Here is a 13,955-nt window from a genome sequence, read left to right as displayed (position 1 = left end):
GTGTTCCTATGGGACAACTGATACAGGAACTTCCTCACTGATTTCACTGAGCAGGTTCCATCTATGCCAAAGTATGTATTTTTTTTTTATGTCCTCGTACATGTATGTATGAATGGAGGTACTTAAATTAAAATTGTTGACTTTTTGTGCATTCTCAATTATAAAAAAATTCATGTTCTATGAATGAGTAAAAGCATAATTAAACTAAAATTTAGTCTGTTAGTATGTGATTGTTTTCGTCATCTACATGACTACTGTTTAACTGTTGCTTTTTACTAGTGTATCATTTTTTTTTTTTTTTAATTATAAAAAAGTTAGAAATTTGTTCACTAACTTACAAATTGTGTACATCGTCTGCCAAAACAGCAGAAAAACAAGAAAACAAATCCTCAAAACCACATAACAACATTACAATAGACCCTAGCAAGAGACGCCAATAAAACAGACATTCTATTCCCGCTTGTAGGAACGAAACTAAACTGCCCAGGTACAACAATTTGTCAACAACTTGAGTTCATCTATCAAATGACCGAATGGGGCTGTTGGGAGACGTCCTCATTGCATAGTTCAGATAAAGTGTGCATTACCACACTCAGAAATGCATTCATAGATATCAATTTCCTGAAAGAAAATTGTAGCTTCAATAACACCAAGAATGTAATTAAAAAACTCCATTTTCGACCATGAATCAATGGAATTCTCGAAGACTTGCTAGCAATAAACCCTGCCCCCCTGTGTCTCTAATAATGATTCCAAGCCCTGTACAGTAAGAGTCCGGAAGGAAATGAATAGATCAAATAAAGCTTTGTGGCTATTAAGAGTGTTGAAAATGATAATAATAACCAGCACAAGTTCATACTGGAACCAAAATTTGTGATGCATGCAACATAATTGAGTAATTACCTAAGTAAGACATTTAAGACGTAACGCATCTTGAAAGAATACTATGGAGACTTTACGAATTTGTAAACTAGAAAGTATATTTAACATGTTATAAACTTGATGATTAAAAAAAAAATGTTGTAAGCTTGTAATTCATTGGGATCAATCATGGTTGTGTAAAAGGATAGTTACATAACCGAAGGGAAGTAGAGGTCTATGACATGTTTTTGTAAAGCATAGTTCACTGAGAATTTTGAATAAATCAAGAACAGAGACTGAGACATGTTCATAAATTTGGGAGTAATAATGATGATAATAATACTACTTTAGACTTTAATTATCAAGAAAAAAACAATAATGAAAAAAAAAAAAAAAGGAAAAAAACTTAGAATGGCATTGATGATAATGACAATGAGAATAAAAGTACGGAAACAATTATTACCAATTATGTTTGATGCTGCCTCCGTAATCTAGCCATATTCACTACTACGGTTGCATCTAGCTTATCTTTGACATTGTTCAAGAAATTGAAATGGGAGAATCGCCATGACCTGTTTAGTAGTGATGTGCCAAAAACTCCCAAAAAACTGATGACAAATCCAAGGGCCACACTAACATAAAATCCTGGGGTTATAAACCCATCTTCTGTCTCTTGAATGCTAGCAAGGTCACCACCTCTATTCACAGCTGGATTTTGAGTTGTTTCTCCTGGACATTTCTTTGGAAGTGGAAATCCACAAAGATTTGGGTCACCTTCATATGCAGTGGCATTGAAGGTACTGAGTTGAGGGCCTGTTGGAATTATGCCTGAAAGGTTATTGTTCGACAAGTCCAAGAAATTTAGAGAATTAATAAGAGCAATGCTTGAAGGAATTCCACCCGATAATTGATTCTCAGATAGATCCAAGACTTCTAATGACCGTAACGCACCAATCTCTGTAGTGATTCTTCTAGTTAAAAGGTTTCTTGAGAGATTCAAAGAAATCAATCCAACAAGTTCCATAATTTCCCTTGGAATTGGCCCAGTAAGTTTATTATATTACTAGAGAGATCTATGCTCTTTATTTGTCCAAGATTACTAGAGAGATCTCTTCCTTTCCACAACCAAAATGCAAGGTCATCACAGTGGAAAAAGTCAAGAGGACCTTTATAAAAATGACCAATGTTTGAAACTGGACTGGTCAAAGCAGTAAGACTGTTGATGCATTTTGGTATACTTCCTGAGATATGGTTTAAAGCAAGGTCCAAAAGTTGAAGATGTGTCAGATGACATAGATGTGAAGGAATGCTTCCAAAGAAGTGATTCGATCGAAGGAAAAGCACAACTAAATCAGGATGACTGCTCCCTAACCACATCGGTATTTGTCCCGACAATTTGTTATCTCGAAGATTAACAAATTTCAACTTTGTACAATTCTTCAATGAGGAAGGAAGTTCTCCAGTGAAACTATTGTTGCTTAAATCTAGTATTTCAATCCCGAGTAAGGAACCTATTGAGTTTGGGATTTTCCCATGAAAATGATTGTTGGCCAAATTAAGAATTTTAAGTCCTTCAAAATGCATCCAGCAGTTAGGAAGCTCTCCCAAGAAATCCTTCAAACTCATTATAATCAAGAAAGAGATGTGTCAAAGACTTCATTTTGCTAAAACCATCTGGAATTAAACCATGAAATTGATTAAATCGTAAATCAAGTTTAACAACACTGGTGTTGAAGTTGAACAACCACTGTAGTACAGAAGAAGAAGATGTGAGACTGTTATCAGAGAGATCGAGGGAATGAAGAGAAGTAGAAGAATTAACAAGCCAAACAGAGAAAATACTTGGAAGATTACATGATTCCAAGTGCAAGGATGACAAGTAAGGTAGCTTATTCACTACTTGAAGCCAATTATTAACTTTGCTCAAGTTAACAGAACTCATGTCAAGGTATCTTAAAGAAGAAAAGTTGAGAGAGCCACTCTAAGTTTTCAGGATTATTAAAATTATTCCAGCTAAGATCAAGATACTGCAGGCTTGAAAGGTTCCCAAGATGAAAAGGAATGTTTGTTCCGAAATTCACAGATTTAAGGTCAAGGTGTGTCAGGTTGGAGAGAGAACTAATGGAGTTTGGGATTTGGCTTTGACTAAAATCATTGTTTTGCACGTCCAAATAATTCAAATATTGTAAATCAATCAAAAAAGGACTAAGTTTACCTCTCAGAGGTTCCAAGTTGGAGAAATTAAGATTGAGCATGATTATGTGGCCTGTTTGGTTGCTACAGCGGACCCCTCCCCATTTGCAACAATCTTTTAACCCTTCTTCAGCACTCCAAGAATAAAGATGACCATAGTCATCAATAAGGTCCTCCTTAATCTTAAGAAGTGCTTGTCTCTCCTGCTCTATGCAGCTGAGGGTTGGCTTCGTGCACAACAAAAAAAAAACAAAAGTGAGGAGAAATTGGAGGGAATTTCAAAGCATAGGTTGGTTCGATATTGATTTCCACAATCAAACCTGGCCCTAACTAGACGCAAAAGCGGCAAAACAACAGTTGACGTGTTGTCAGCAGCAAAAAAAGACCCCGCGTACGGTCAGTATTTTTTCTTCAAAAAATGACCACCTCACCTTGATAAAAAAAATAAAAAAAAAACATTTTATACGGAGTGAGCGTTTGCAAAGGGGGAATTTTTTTTTTTTTTCTATTTTGTTTATTTTTATACTATTTATAGGTATTATTTCAAGCCGCGTTTTGGATGACTCGTATCACGCGTTCCAACGTCGGCCCGCTTTTTCTTTCTGTTTTTAGCCCTCTTTTTCTTTTTGTTTTTAGCCGTGATTTTTAATTTTTTTGGTAAACAATATATACTAGTTGTCCCATGTATTGCTCACATACTTTTTAGTAATTTCCTATTAAAAATGAGCTTTCAAATATACACATAATAATTTAAAATTTTATATTTGTTTACTCCTAAAAAAATTTTGTGACCACCTCAATTTTTTTTTTATAACCAATGAAACTAAACTATTTTTGTATACCCAATAAAACTAAACTTTGGTTCATAACTTGGTTCACTTAACAATTATTATGCCCTTTGAAGCAAAAAAAAAAAAAAAAAAAATCCCAAAAAATATATATAATAATACCAACCCAATAAAAATCTAGGAGCAGTCCTCACTCACTACTCAGACAGATTTTTAAATTAATAAATAAAAATAATTTTAATTTCTATAAACTAAATACCCAATCAAATTTTAAACAAATAAAAATTCCAATCCTAAAAGGGAAATAAGAACCTCAGCAGTCAGGACCCTCCCCAGAGCATATCGGCGAGATTGCCTTGGCCCAGAACAGCCGCCGCTAATTTGGTAACCCAGCCTTCGTCGCCTCGCCTGGCCAGTGGCCTCAAACACAAGCCCTCAAGTATCTCAGTTCTCTCTTTTGCTCTCTCTCTCTCTCTCTCTCTATGGTATTGAAAAATCTAATTCATCATCTGATGTTCTGAGCTAAATAGTAAATACTGAATAGCACATGCACAACAGTAACTAATATTGAATATCTTTGCCTTTATTTGACTTTATCGGTTTGTCCTTTTGTGCAATGTTATGCTTTATATTTCTTTAACTTCACCCATCCACTGTCCACTAACTAGTTTGACCTGTGACTTAGACTCAGGCTCTCATCTTTTGTCTTTTGTGTAACTGTGTAAATGTATGTTTATGTTTTTTTATTTTTTATTTTTTGGATAGGAGTAAATGTAATTGTGTTGATTGGCTATTGCTTCTTAAGTGTTAAACTATGTTAGGCAACTCTTTTAAAGCATATAAAAATTCGTAGAAAGTAGTTGTAAAATTTTATTTATTTGTGTTTTTTTTGTTATTGTTTTCAATATATGAAATTTTTTTTTTATTAAATTGTGTAATTTATATTTTTTAAGGACTACCTTTAAAAAAATATCTAGAGCCACCACTGGCATGACATCAAATTGTCACATCCCATGCACACTAATTTAAGTGGCCCACAATTATAAAAATGCTAATCACAAATCCAAGCGATGCATATGAATAAATAATTATTTTGTATTGTAATATAATATATAATTTTTTCTCTAAAATTTGTTGAAGATAAATTGTTCTCCTTAAAAATTAAACAGTTTCAATTCATTCTAATTTGGTCCAATTAGGTCTACTTCGGTTCAATTTGGTCCACTCAGTAAATTTCAATCCCCTTCTATCCATATTAGACTAATTATGCCTTAAATTAATTCTTTTTCTAGATTGTTTTTTCAAGTTTAGCTCAAGAATACATTTGTGGACGACTAAATTTCTCGGTTCGAAATAAAGTCAAACGAGTAAAATAGTGTCACAAATGCGAATTTGTATTGAATATATGTGTGGTACAATTCTCTGTAATTACAAAAGAGTGATCCTCTGATTCGATCTCCTTGAAAGACTTGTTGATTGGAATTGTAATAATGTAATTTTGATTTGAACACAAAATATCCTTCAATTTGGTTGAGGGATGGATCGAAGATTGTTGAAACAGAATTACAATGAATCTCTGGCTAACTCGAGGTATGAGCGCAAAACTCGATTTTCTGAGACTCGAGGTGCTAAAAAAAAAATAGTTTGAAAACGTTGACAACTAATTATATTGTTAGGATTTTATGGTTAGTTACCCATTTCGTCCCAGGCTCTCATCTTTTGTCTTTTGTGTAGCTGTGTAAGTGTATGTAATTATGTTTTTTTATTTTTTATTTTTTGAATAGGAGTAAATGTAATTGTGTTGATTGGCCGTTGCTTCTTAAGTGTTAAACTATGTTAGGCAACTCCTTCAAAAAATAAATAAATAAATAAACTATGTTAGGCAACTCTTTTAAAAAATGAAAATTGGTTGTGAAACTTTATTTATTTGTGTTTTTTTTGTTATTGTTTTTGTAGGGTCCGTTTTTGTAACCCAAAAGATATGAGTTCTCAGGCCCAACGAATCCAGAACAATGAATTTATAGAGAGTGGATCGAAGGTTTAGGTCCTGGCCGGCGTTCAGGAAGCATCAATTACTTTTCTTTTATTGAAAAATATTAAGAACAATTTACAACTGGGGGATGCTCCTCGGCCCATGGCCGAGGAGGTTTTTTCTTCCCCCTCTCAAAAAACCTCCTCGCTTTACACTTTACTTCCCTTCCTTACATATCTCTCACTCTCCTCCTTCCTTCTTACACTTTGCTTCCCTTCCTTATATATCTCTCACTCTCCTCCTTCCTTATTCCTTCTGTCGATCATCTATTAGTCTCCTCTCTGACCGTCTGTCCCATCAAAGGTCATATCCGTGCTCAAGTGGTTCACCCTGATCGATGTTGCCCTGTCAAGGGGTTACATCCTCATTAATGCGGTCAGGAGGGTCAGGTGAGCGTATTCAATGCAGAGGTGACAGCCCACCCAGGGTTCGCTCCTTCGTCGTGCTTCTGCCGCCGACGTGTGGCACCGGGCCCTTTCCTCCTAGGATATTCGAGGAGTTCTGTGGTGGGGCGGCCTTCGTGTTTTTCCGAGGTCTCGGACGACCGAGGATAGGGTCATCCTCGGACCCATCATGCGTCCTTGGCGTGGGCCGTTTAGGCCTGGTTTGAAGTGGGTCAAGGCTGCCCGATTTTCTGGCCCCACAGTTTTCAATATATGAAATTTTCTTTTTATTAAATTGTGTAATTTATATTTTTCAAGAACTATATTGAAAAAAATATCTAGAGCCGCCACTGGCATAACATCAGATTGTCACATCCCATGCATGCTAATTTAAGTGGTCCATAATTATAAAAATGCTAATCGCAAACCCAAGTGATGCATATGAATAAATAATTATTTTGTATTGTAATATAATATATAATTTTTTCTCTAAAATTTGTTGAAGATAAATTGTTTTCCTTAAAAATTAAACAGTTTCTATTCATTCTAATTTGGTCCAATTAGGTCTACTTCGGTTCAATTTGGTCCACTCAGTAAATTCCAATCCCCTTCGGTCCATATTAGACTAATTATGCCTTAAATTGATTCTTTTTGTAGACTGTTTTTTCAAGTTTAGCTCAAGAATTCATTTTTTTTCTTAAACTTTGAGTTGAAAAGTATGAAATATGAGCCCCGAAAATGCAATAAAAATGATAAATATTGCATTATAGACAGACAATTTGGTCCACTCGGTCGGTGTTTTACTTCTTCTTTTATCATTATTATTATTTTGGGAGGAAAGAGAGAAGGAGGCAGAGAAGTGTTTTACTTCTTCTTTTATCATTATTATTTTTTTGGGTGGAAAGAGAGAAGGAGACAGACAAACACACCTATAGACATCGAGAAATCGTCTTTGCCAAAGCTTTTCATTCTATCTAGGCCAGTTATAATTAAAATTTTCATCAAACGACAGCCACATAATAACGAATTATTTTTGTCAATAAAAATATATATTGTAGAATAAAATTAAAAGCATCTTACATATATAGAAGATAAGGGACTGTGCATGGCATCAAATTGCCACATCATGCACACTTATTTTACTTTTATTGGNTTTTTTTGGGTGGAAAGAGAGAAGGAGACAGACAAACACACCTATAGACATCGAGAAATCGTCTTTGCCAAAGCTTTTCATTCTATCTAGGCCAGTTATAAATAAAATTTTCATCAAACGACAGCCACATAATAACGAATTATTTTTGTCAATAAAAAGATATATTGTAGAATAAAATTAAAAGCATCTTACATATATAGAAGATAAGGGACTGTGCATGGCATCAAATTGCCACATCATGCACACTTATTTTACTTTTATTGGCAACTAAAAGCAAACTCAATGTGACTAGTGTCAATACTTTACACTAGTTTTTGCTGAGTAAAGCATCTGCATGCTCTTGAATAACCTTCCAAGCCCTAATCACATGTCTTTCCTCTGTCAGAGTTGCACCTATAGCACACCGTATTATGTATGCTCCATCAACCACAGTGGAAGACATGTACATATTCCCTGACTCATTGATCGACTCTAGCAGCTTCTTGTTTAGCTCATTCACACGCTCCACATGATAAGCCACACTGATATCATTTGGCCAAGGCAAAACCCTAAAGCAAACCAAAGCAAAGTTTCTAGGGCCATAACTTCAAACCTATTATCGTTTCTTACAAGTTCTTCAAAAAGCTTTGCCATTTTGACATGGCTTCTCAGGAAGTTTCTGAGGTTAGCCACGCCATAGCTTCTTAGCACAAGCCATAGTTTCATCGGCTCGGAATCTTCGGCTCAAGGTTATTTGCCAGTCTTTGTAGTCCACCACTAGTTTTGAATCTGTGGCCTTGTTTCTCAAAAACTCTGGATTAGTTGAGAGAGATTTTATCAAGGCACTTGGTCTTCACCCAAAGGCAGCAACAATCTAGAGTTGTAAGGAACCATTTATGTGCATTCAAAGTAAACGCAGTTGATTGAATCCGACTACATTAAAGCCGGTGCTTAGAATTTCACCAAGAAAACCTGCAGTGCTACCACTTGAAGGGAAGTAGGCAAAGTAATTAGGACTCTGCCAATGTGTGATCCCAGGTATAATATATTTTTGCACATCTTGGAGGATGGTTTCAATTGATTCAGGATAATAGGGGGCAGATTCTGGCAAGAGTTTTTTAAGGTAACCTGGCTCAACTTGGCTTAGGACTTTGTAACTCTCTATATTTTGGTAATAATCAGCAATGAAGTCTATCAACATGTGGCCTTGCCTCCTGAATTCCACTGGGTCTAGAGGGTTCACCATCATGTGAGAATCATTTTCAAGTTCATGATCGAGCTTGAGGCTACCCATATTGATTGTTTTGAGTAGGTTTTTTGCAAAACTAAAAGTTGCTCTATGAAAAATAAAGGAGAAAAATCTATGCAGAATCTAAGTTTGCGCTGGTTGAGTGAGATATAATCTATGGCAAGAAGGGCTTATAAGTTATAAAGAAAAGAGAAAAGCAATTAATTCATTTGAAAAAAAGAAATGCTGAAGTTGCTATCATACATATTTATTGGAACCTAGCTAACAACATACATACACTAGAGAACTCAGCTCCGTAATTAAATTTTTTATTGCTTTCATTATTATTCGTAACAGAAGTATTTGTATTGTTAGATTTATTGTTCGTCATCATTGATTAGTTCGGTGCTTGACAGCGAGATCAGATGTGAAGTTCTTGAGTCGGTGGAGTGCTAGACGGCTAAGAGCAAAAAAGTGAGAAGATAATAGGGATTCGGGCTGTTCGATGTTGGTGAAATTGTTCGGTTACAAGTTTTTGCTATTTATGTGGGAATAGTGTGTATTTGTTGACATGGTTTTAGAATTGCTGGTGTGGCATATAATTTGGTGTTGAGAAGGTATAAGTGATGTAATGTTACATAATACAAAGTGACGAGGGTCAACTAAACATTTCTGTTGTTAAAAATATTAGCTTCTGTTTGGGAAGCAAAATACTAAAGGCATTGTAGATAAAAGAAAAATTAGTTGAAATAGTACAGTGGAATCTATGAATAGTACTAAAAAGTGCAATTAGTCATATAAATAGTAGCAAAAATAAGTTAAATAGTAAAATAAATTAACAAAAAATAAGCTATATAAACAGAGCTTTAGTGTGTGATCCCTTGCATATACATAGGTACATTTAAAAACTATCACAATTACAAAAACAATTACAAAAAGCTAATTGGATCTAGACCTTTTGATTTTTGCATTCAATAATTCACTTGCTACAAAAATAAAAAATTAGATACGATCCATGGCACAAAATTGAACCCCAATTAAAATTCATTTAGAATTTAATTTAATTTAGACTCTTTGATTTTTGACCTAATAATTCATTTGACACACAAAATTAAAAATTTGATGAAACACGTGGCACAATATTGACAAATTCACCGTTAAATTACATTATCTTCGTATATTCTCCATGCTTGCAAAATTTTAAGGTGATCAAAGATTAATAGTTATGTCACCAATCAATTGTTAAAATTCAAGTTTTTGTAGTTTAAAATAATGTATAAAAGATGAGTTTAGGAATCAAATAGTAGATAACAACCGATTGATATGAAAATTGACGTGCATGTTAAGAATATATAGAACATGTAATTTAACGGTTACATTTTCAAAATATTAATTCAATAATAAGTTATTTAGTGATATAACATTACTTAGAGTTAGATAAGGTGTAACTTGATTACACCACATGACATCAAGGCCCATAACACGTGGCCTTTACTGTTCACTCGCTGACCCAAAAAAAAAAAGAAAAAAAAGAAAAAAAAAAGGGAGGAAACGCAGGGACAAAAGTGCCGCAAGAAAACGTTGAATCCAAACAGGGTCATCATGTGTGTGGATATTCATACATCCCTTTCTTGAAAACTAAGTTTGCATCGAACCACATAACATAGTTTGCGTCCACACGTATCTTGAAAACTAAGTTCAACGATGCGGTGAACTTAGTTAATTTGCATCCGCATATATCCAGAGATATCCCACCTTGAACTGCTTATTATTTTTCAGATATTTGTAAGCCTTCGAATAAGTTAAGGGTCATAACCTCCAATAGGGAAATCTTTGACCTTTCTTGAAAACTAAGTTTGCATCGAACCACATAACATAGTTTGCGTCCACACGTATCTTGAAAACTAAGTTCAACGATGCGGTGAACTTAGTTAATTTGCATCCGCATATATCCAGAGATATCCCACCTTGAACTGCTTATTATTTTTCAGATATTTGTAAGCCTTCGAATAAGTTAAGGGTCATAACCTCCAATAGGGAAATCTTTGTTTTTTATTTTTATTTTTTTATGTGTGTCACCACTCTTTTATAAATTTGAATTTGATTCCATGTCATATTCGTACCATACTTGTAAAGGTCTATTATTTTATTATTTTATATGGGTTCCATCTAACTGTCTAGTATTTCGACTGTCGGGAGATATTATTAATTAGTGACCCATTAACATTTTGTGTTAGACCATTTTTTCATCTTCTTTGCGTGTGTATGTTTGTTTTAAAAAAAAAAAAAAATTGGTGATCATCTATTTTTCTATATATTATTAATTAGAAGTCTACATTTTTCTACTCCACTCTTTCAATCATTTTTTTCTCTATATATTTTCTTTGTCGGTAGACAATTGCGTTCTATATCTGTAACAATTAATATGGCAGATGATAGTATATATTGTTAGGCTAGATGGTCACGAAATTGTTCATGTGATATTTCAAAGAGTAATATTGCGTATACAATGATACATCTTTAAAAAATGGAATTCAATTATCTTTTAAATCATGAAAATCAGTTATAATTAATTATGTACTAAATTTTACAGCAACTTTCCTTTCAATATTTAAAGACAAAAAATCCATTAGAAAACCATCCTTCATTTTCTTTCGAAAACTAATTCTAGCTATAGCATTCATGATTGAAAATTCTTATTTTTGTGATTATAGAGAAAATTGAAAGAGTAAATACAAGTATAACCATTCTATAAAGAAAATAGTATGGACTAGAAAATTGAAAGTCTTTACTAATATTTAAATAGTGTTTGAAAGCTCACTTAGTGTGTAAAACACTAGTGAATGTTTAGACCTCCAATTTCAAGTAAACCAACACAAGCTTATACTCAAACAATAAATATGTGGAAAGATAAGTACAAGCAATACCCAAATAAACAAACTACTCTAAACCATGATTAATCACAACACAGCAGCAATTAAAGGTAAAGAGTAATGGTTAAAAAGATGCAAACACAAAGATAACACTGACACGTGTTATCGAAGAGGAAACCGAAGAACTTGGTGAAAAACCTCTCTGTCACCCTCCAAGCGGTAAAATAATCCACTAAAGAATAAAGTTGGGATACACGAATAACAATAGACCCTCCAAGCCTAATCTACCAAATGCATCTAAGCCCTCCAAGCTTCTTACTCTAACAAGGTTAAGTCTAACCGTGTCTTCTTTAACTTTTCGGATCCTACAATAAGCCTATTGCATCAACTAAATGAATTGGTCATCTCTAAACTGTTTCCCAAGTACCAAATTACCTCCTTACTGATATGAGTATGGTGAGATAAGGATTTGGCTAATGAACCTCTCAAGGGCATGTCAATGGAGAGGGTGAGAGTAGAAGAATTTGAGAATCAAAGGTATAAGATTGTGGATGAGTTAATCTTGTTGTTTTCTAGGGTTTCTCTCTCAAAATTCTCTCTGCAAGCTCTCTACATTTCGTGGGTATAAGAGTATCTATAATAGGGTATGTGAGGAATGTGAAAAGTCATTTTTCTGCAAAATAAAGTGTTCTGGCGACTTACTCGCGACTGGGATGAGTCGCGAGTTCTAGTTGCAAAATAACGGACTGGCCAGATTGTCCTTTTTTGTCCTGTAGTGCTCCAACTATCGTGACCCTTCAGCTTCCTGCATGCTTTGCATGTGTGGCATCTTGGCGAGTCAACAGTTGCGAGTCACTCACGAGATCCAGTCACAAGTAGCTCTTTGAATGCACAAACACTTAAATTCTTCACACACTCTCACACATAACCCATACATGATTCCCACCTAAATACAGGGTATCTAATTGTTGAATTACAAGCAAATTTGGTATGGAATAAAACCAATTGGGACTTTTACTAGGGCTCATTTAAGTCCAATTGGCAATAATTTAAGTGGCCCACAATTATAAAAATATTTGTACTACTTTTAATTCATTAATGGTCATGTACCTAGAAATAAAATTTTAGGATGCCTGCAAAAGTGACATTTATGGAATACAAACAAAAACTAAAGAAGAAGAAGAAGGTAAAAGTGACATTATTTAGGGTGCCTGCAATACTTGACAACAATATTCTCATAGGAAAAATCTTTCGATATGTAGCATAGCTAATCATACCATTTTTGCTGTAAACTCCCATGATCTCATGCATGACAAAATGCATAAATTACTCACACATACATATAAGGTTGTTAGGTTCTAAGAATTTAGGAACTAATGTAACAAAACTTCATTATGTAATGTGTTGACAAACCATGATCAAAACATAGAGTTTACGTTTAGGCTTGCTCAAAGTGTAATTACTTGTAAAATTGGAATCGAGTGATTGTAGAAATTATTGTTATAATTTTGCAAGTCTCGATCGATCGAAAATAGGCTAATCGATCGAACCACGTGTAGAATTATTTTTCTGCAGATTTTCCAATTCAGCCCAAACCCGTTTGACGTGTAGGATTTTGTGTTTTACTTCAAGTATAAAAGGAAAAACTCTAGCTACACTTTAGATTTTTTTTTATGGTTGTGTGTTGAATCATTTTGTGAGATGTAAAAGTTTTTACCTTCATATACACTTAGAGTTATCAAGATCAAGATTGATGTCAAGAACTTGGTGATCGCTTCAGTTGCTGCTTAAAGAACTTAAAGAATATCACAAGTAGGAGAACTTGTAGCTACAGAAGATCAAAGAAAGAAGTAGTTCGTTGACTCAGAGCTGTCACATGATCATGGTAGTAAGTTTTCTACTCGATGTAGCAATAGGATGTTAGTGGTCTAAGTCTTATAGTAAAACTTCAATTCTTTCATAGTTTATCAGTTTTACCTTGAGGATAGTTAGGTTAAATCATCCCTAGGTTTTTTAACGGTTTGGTTTTCCTAGGTTATCATATCGTGTGATCTTTATATTTTCGCATTATTTACATGATATGATTTGAATGTGTTAACCTAAAACTGAATAATTTACCTAAGTAATCACTTGACTAAATAATAGGTTAAACAACTTGTGTTTAAGGGGTCAAAAAATGTACAAGTGGTATCAAAGCAGGTTAGCTCTTGTGTTTTTAGATCTTTTGATCTAAGAGTTGATCCTTGACCCCTGTTGTCATGGATTCTTTGAAGTTATTTTTACTAAAACTCAAACTTGTCTACTTTTGGTTTATATCACTTGTTGCATGTGCTAAGTCTTTCCTTGAGTATCTTGGTATAATTACATGTCATGGCAATTATGTATGTTATACAGCTTTAACTGCCTTAAAAGCATGTGATTCTTGTCTTTGGTATTTGGATAGTGATTGTTCCAGGCATATGACA

General features: G+C 34.1%; 2 protein-coding genes across 2 annotated transcripts; both read right to left on the bottom strand.

The window, feature by feature from the left end:
* Positions 1-304: 304 nt before the first annotated feature.
* On the bottom strand, positions 305-2,487 carry LOC111984347 (receptor-like protein EIX2). Its single transcript, XM_024015978.2, is given in 3 exon segments — positions 305-759; positions 1,325-1,888; positions 1,891-2,487. Coding segments are annotated over 2 exon segments (1,158 nt in total). The 3' UTR covers positions 305-759; positions 1,325-1,327.
* Positions 2,488-7,577: 5,090 nt separating this feature from the next.
* LOC112020816 (tyrosine/DOPA decarboxylase 2) lies at positions 7,578-8,683 on the bottom strand. The gene is given in 5 exon segments (XM_065767957.1): positions 7,578-7,989; positions 7,992-8,115; positions 8,117-8,240; positions 8,242-8,322; positions 8,412-8,683. Coding segments are annotated over 5 exon segments (873 nt in total). The 3' UTR covers positions 7,578-7,717.
* Positions 8,684-13,955: the final 5,272 nt, after the last annotated feature.

The sequence above is a fragment of the Quercus suber genome, unplaced genomic scaffold (genome assembly GCF_002906115.3).
Source record: "Quercus suber isolate HL8 unplaced genomic scaffold, Cork oak 2.0 scaffold_26, whole genome shotgun sequence".
Taxonomy (NCBI): domain Eukaryota; kingdom Viridiplantae; phylum Streptophyta; class Magnoliopsida; order Fagales; family Fagaceae; genus Quercus; species Quercus suber.
Note: the sequence above shows the minus strand (reverse complement) of the source record. Positions and strands in the feature narration are given on the sequence as shown.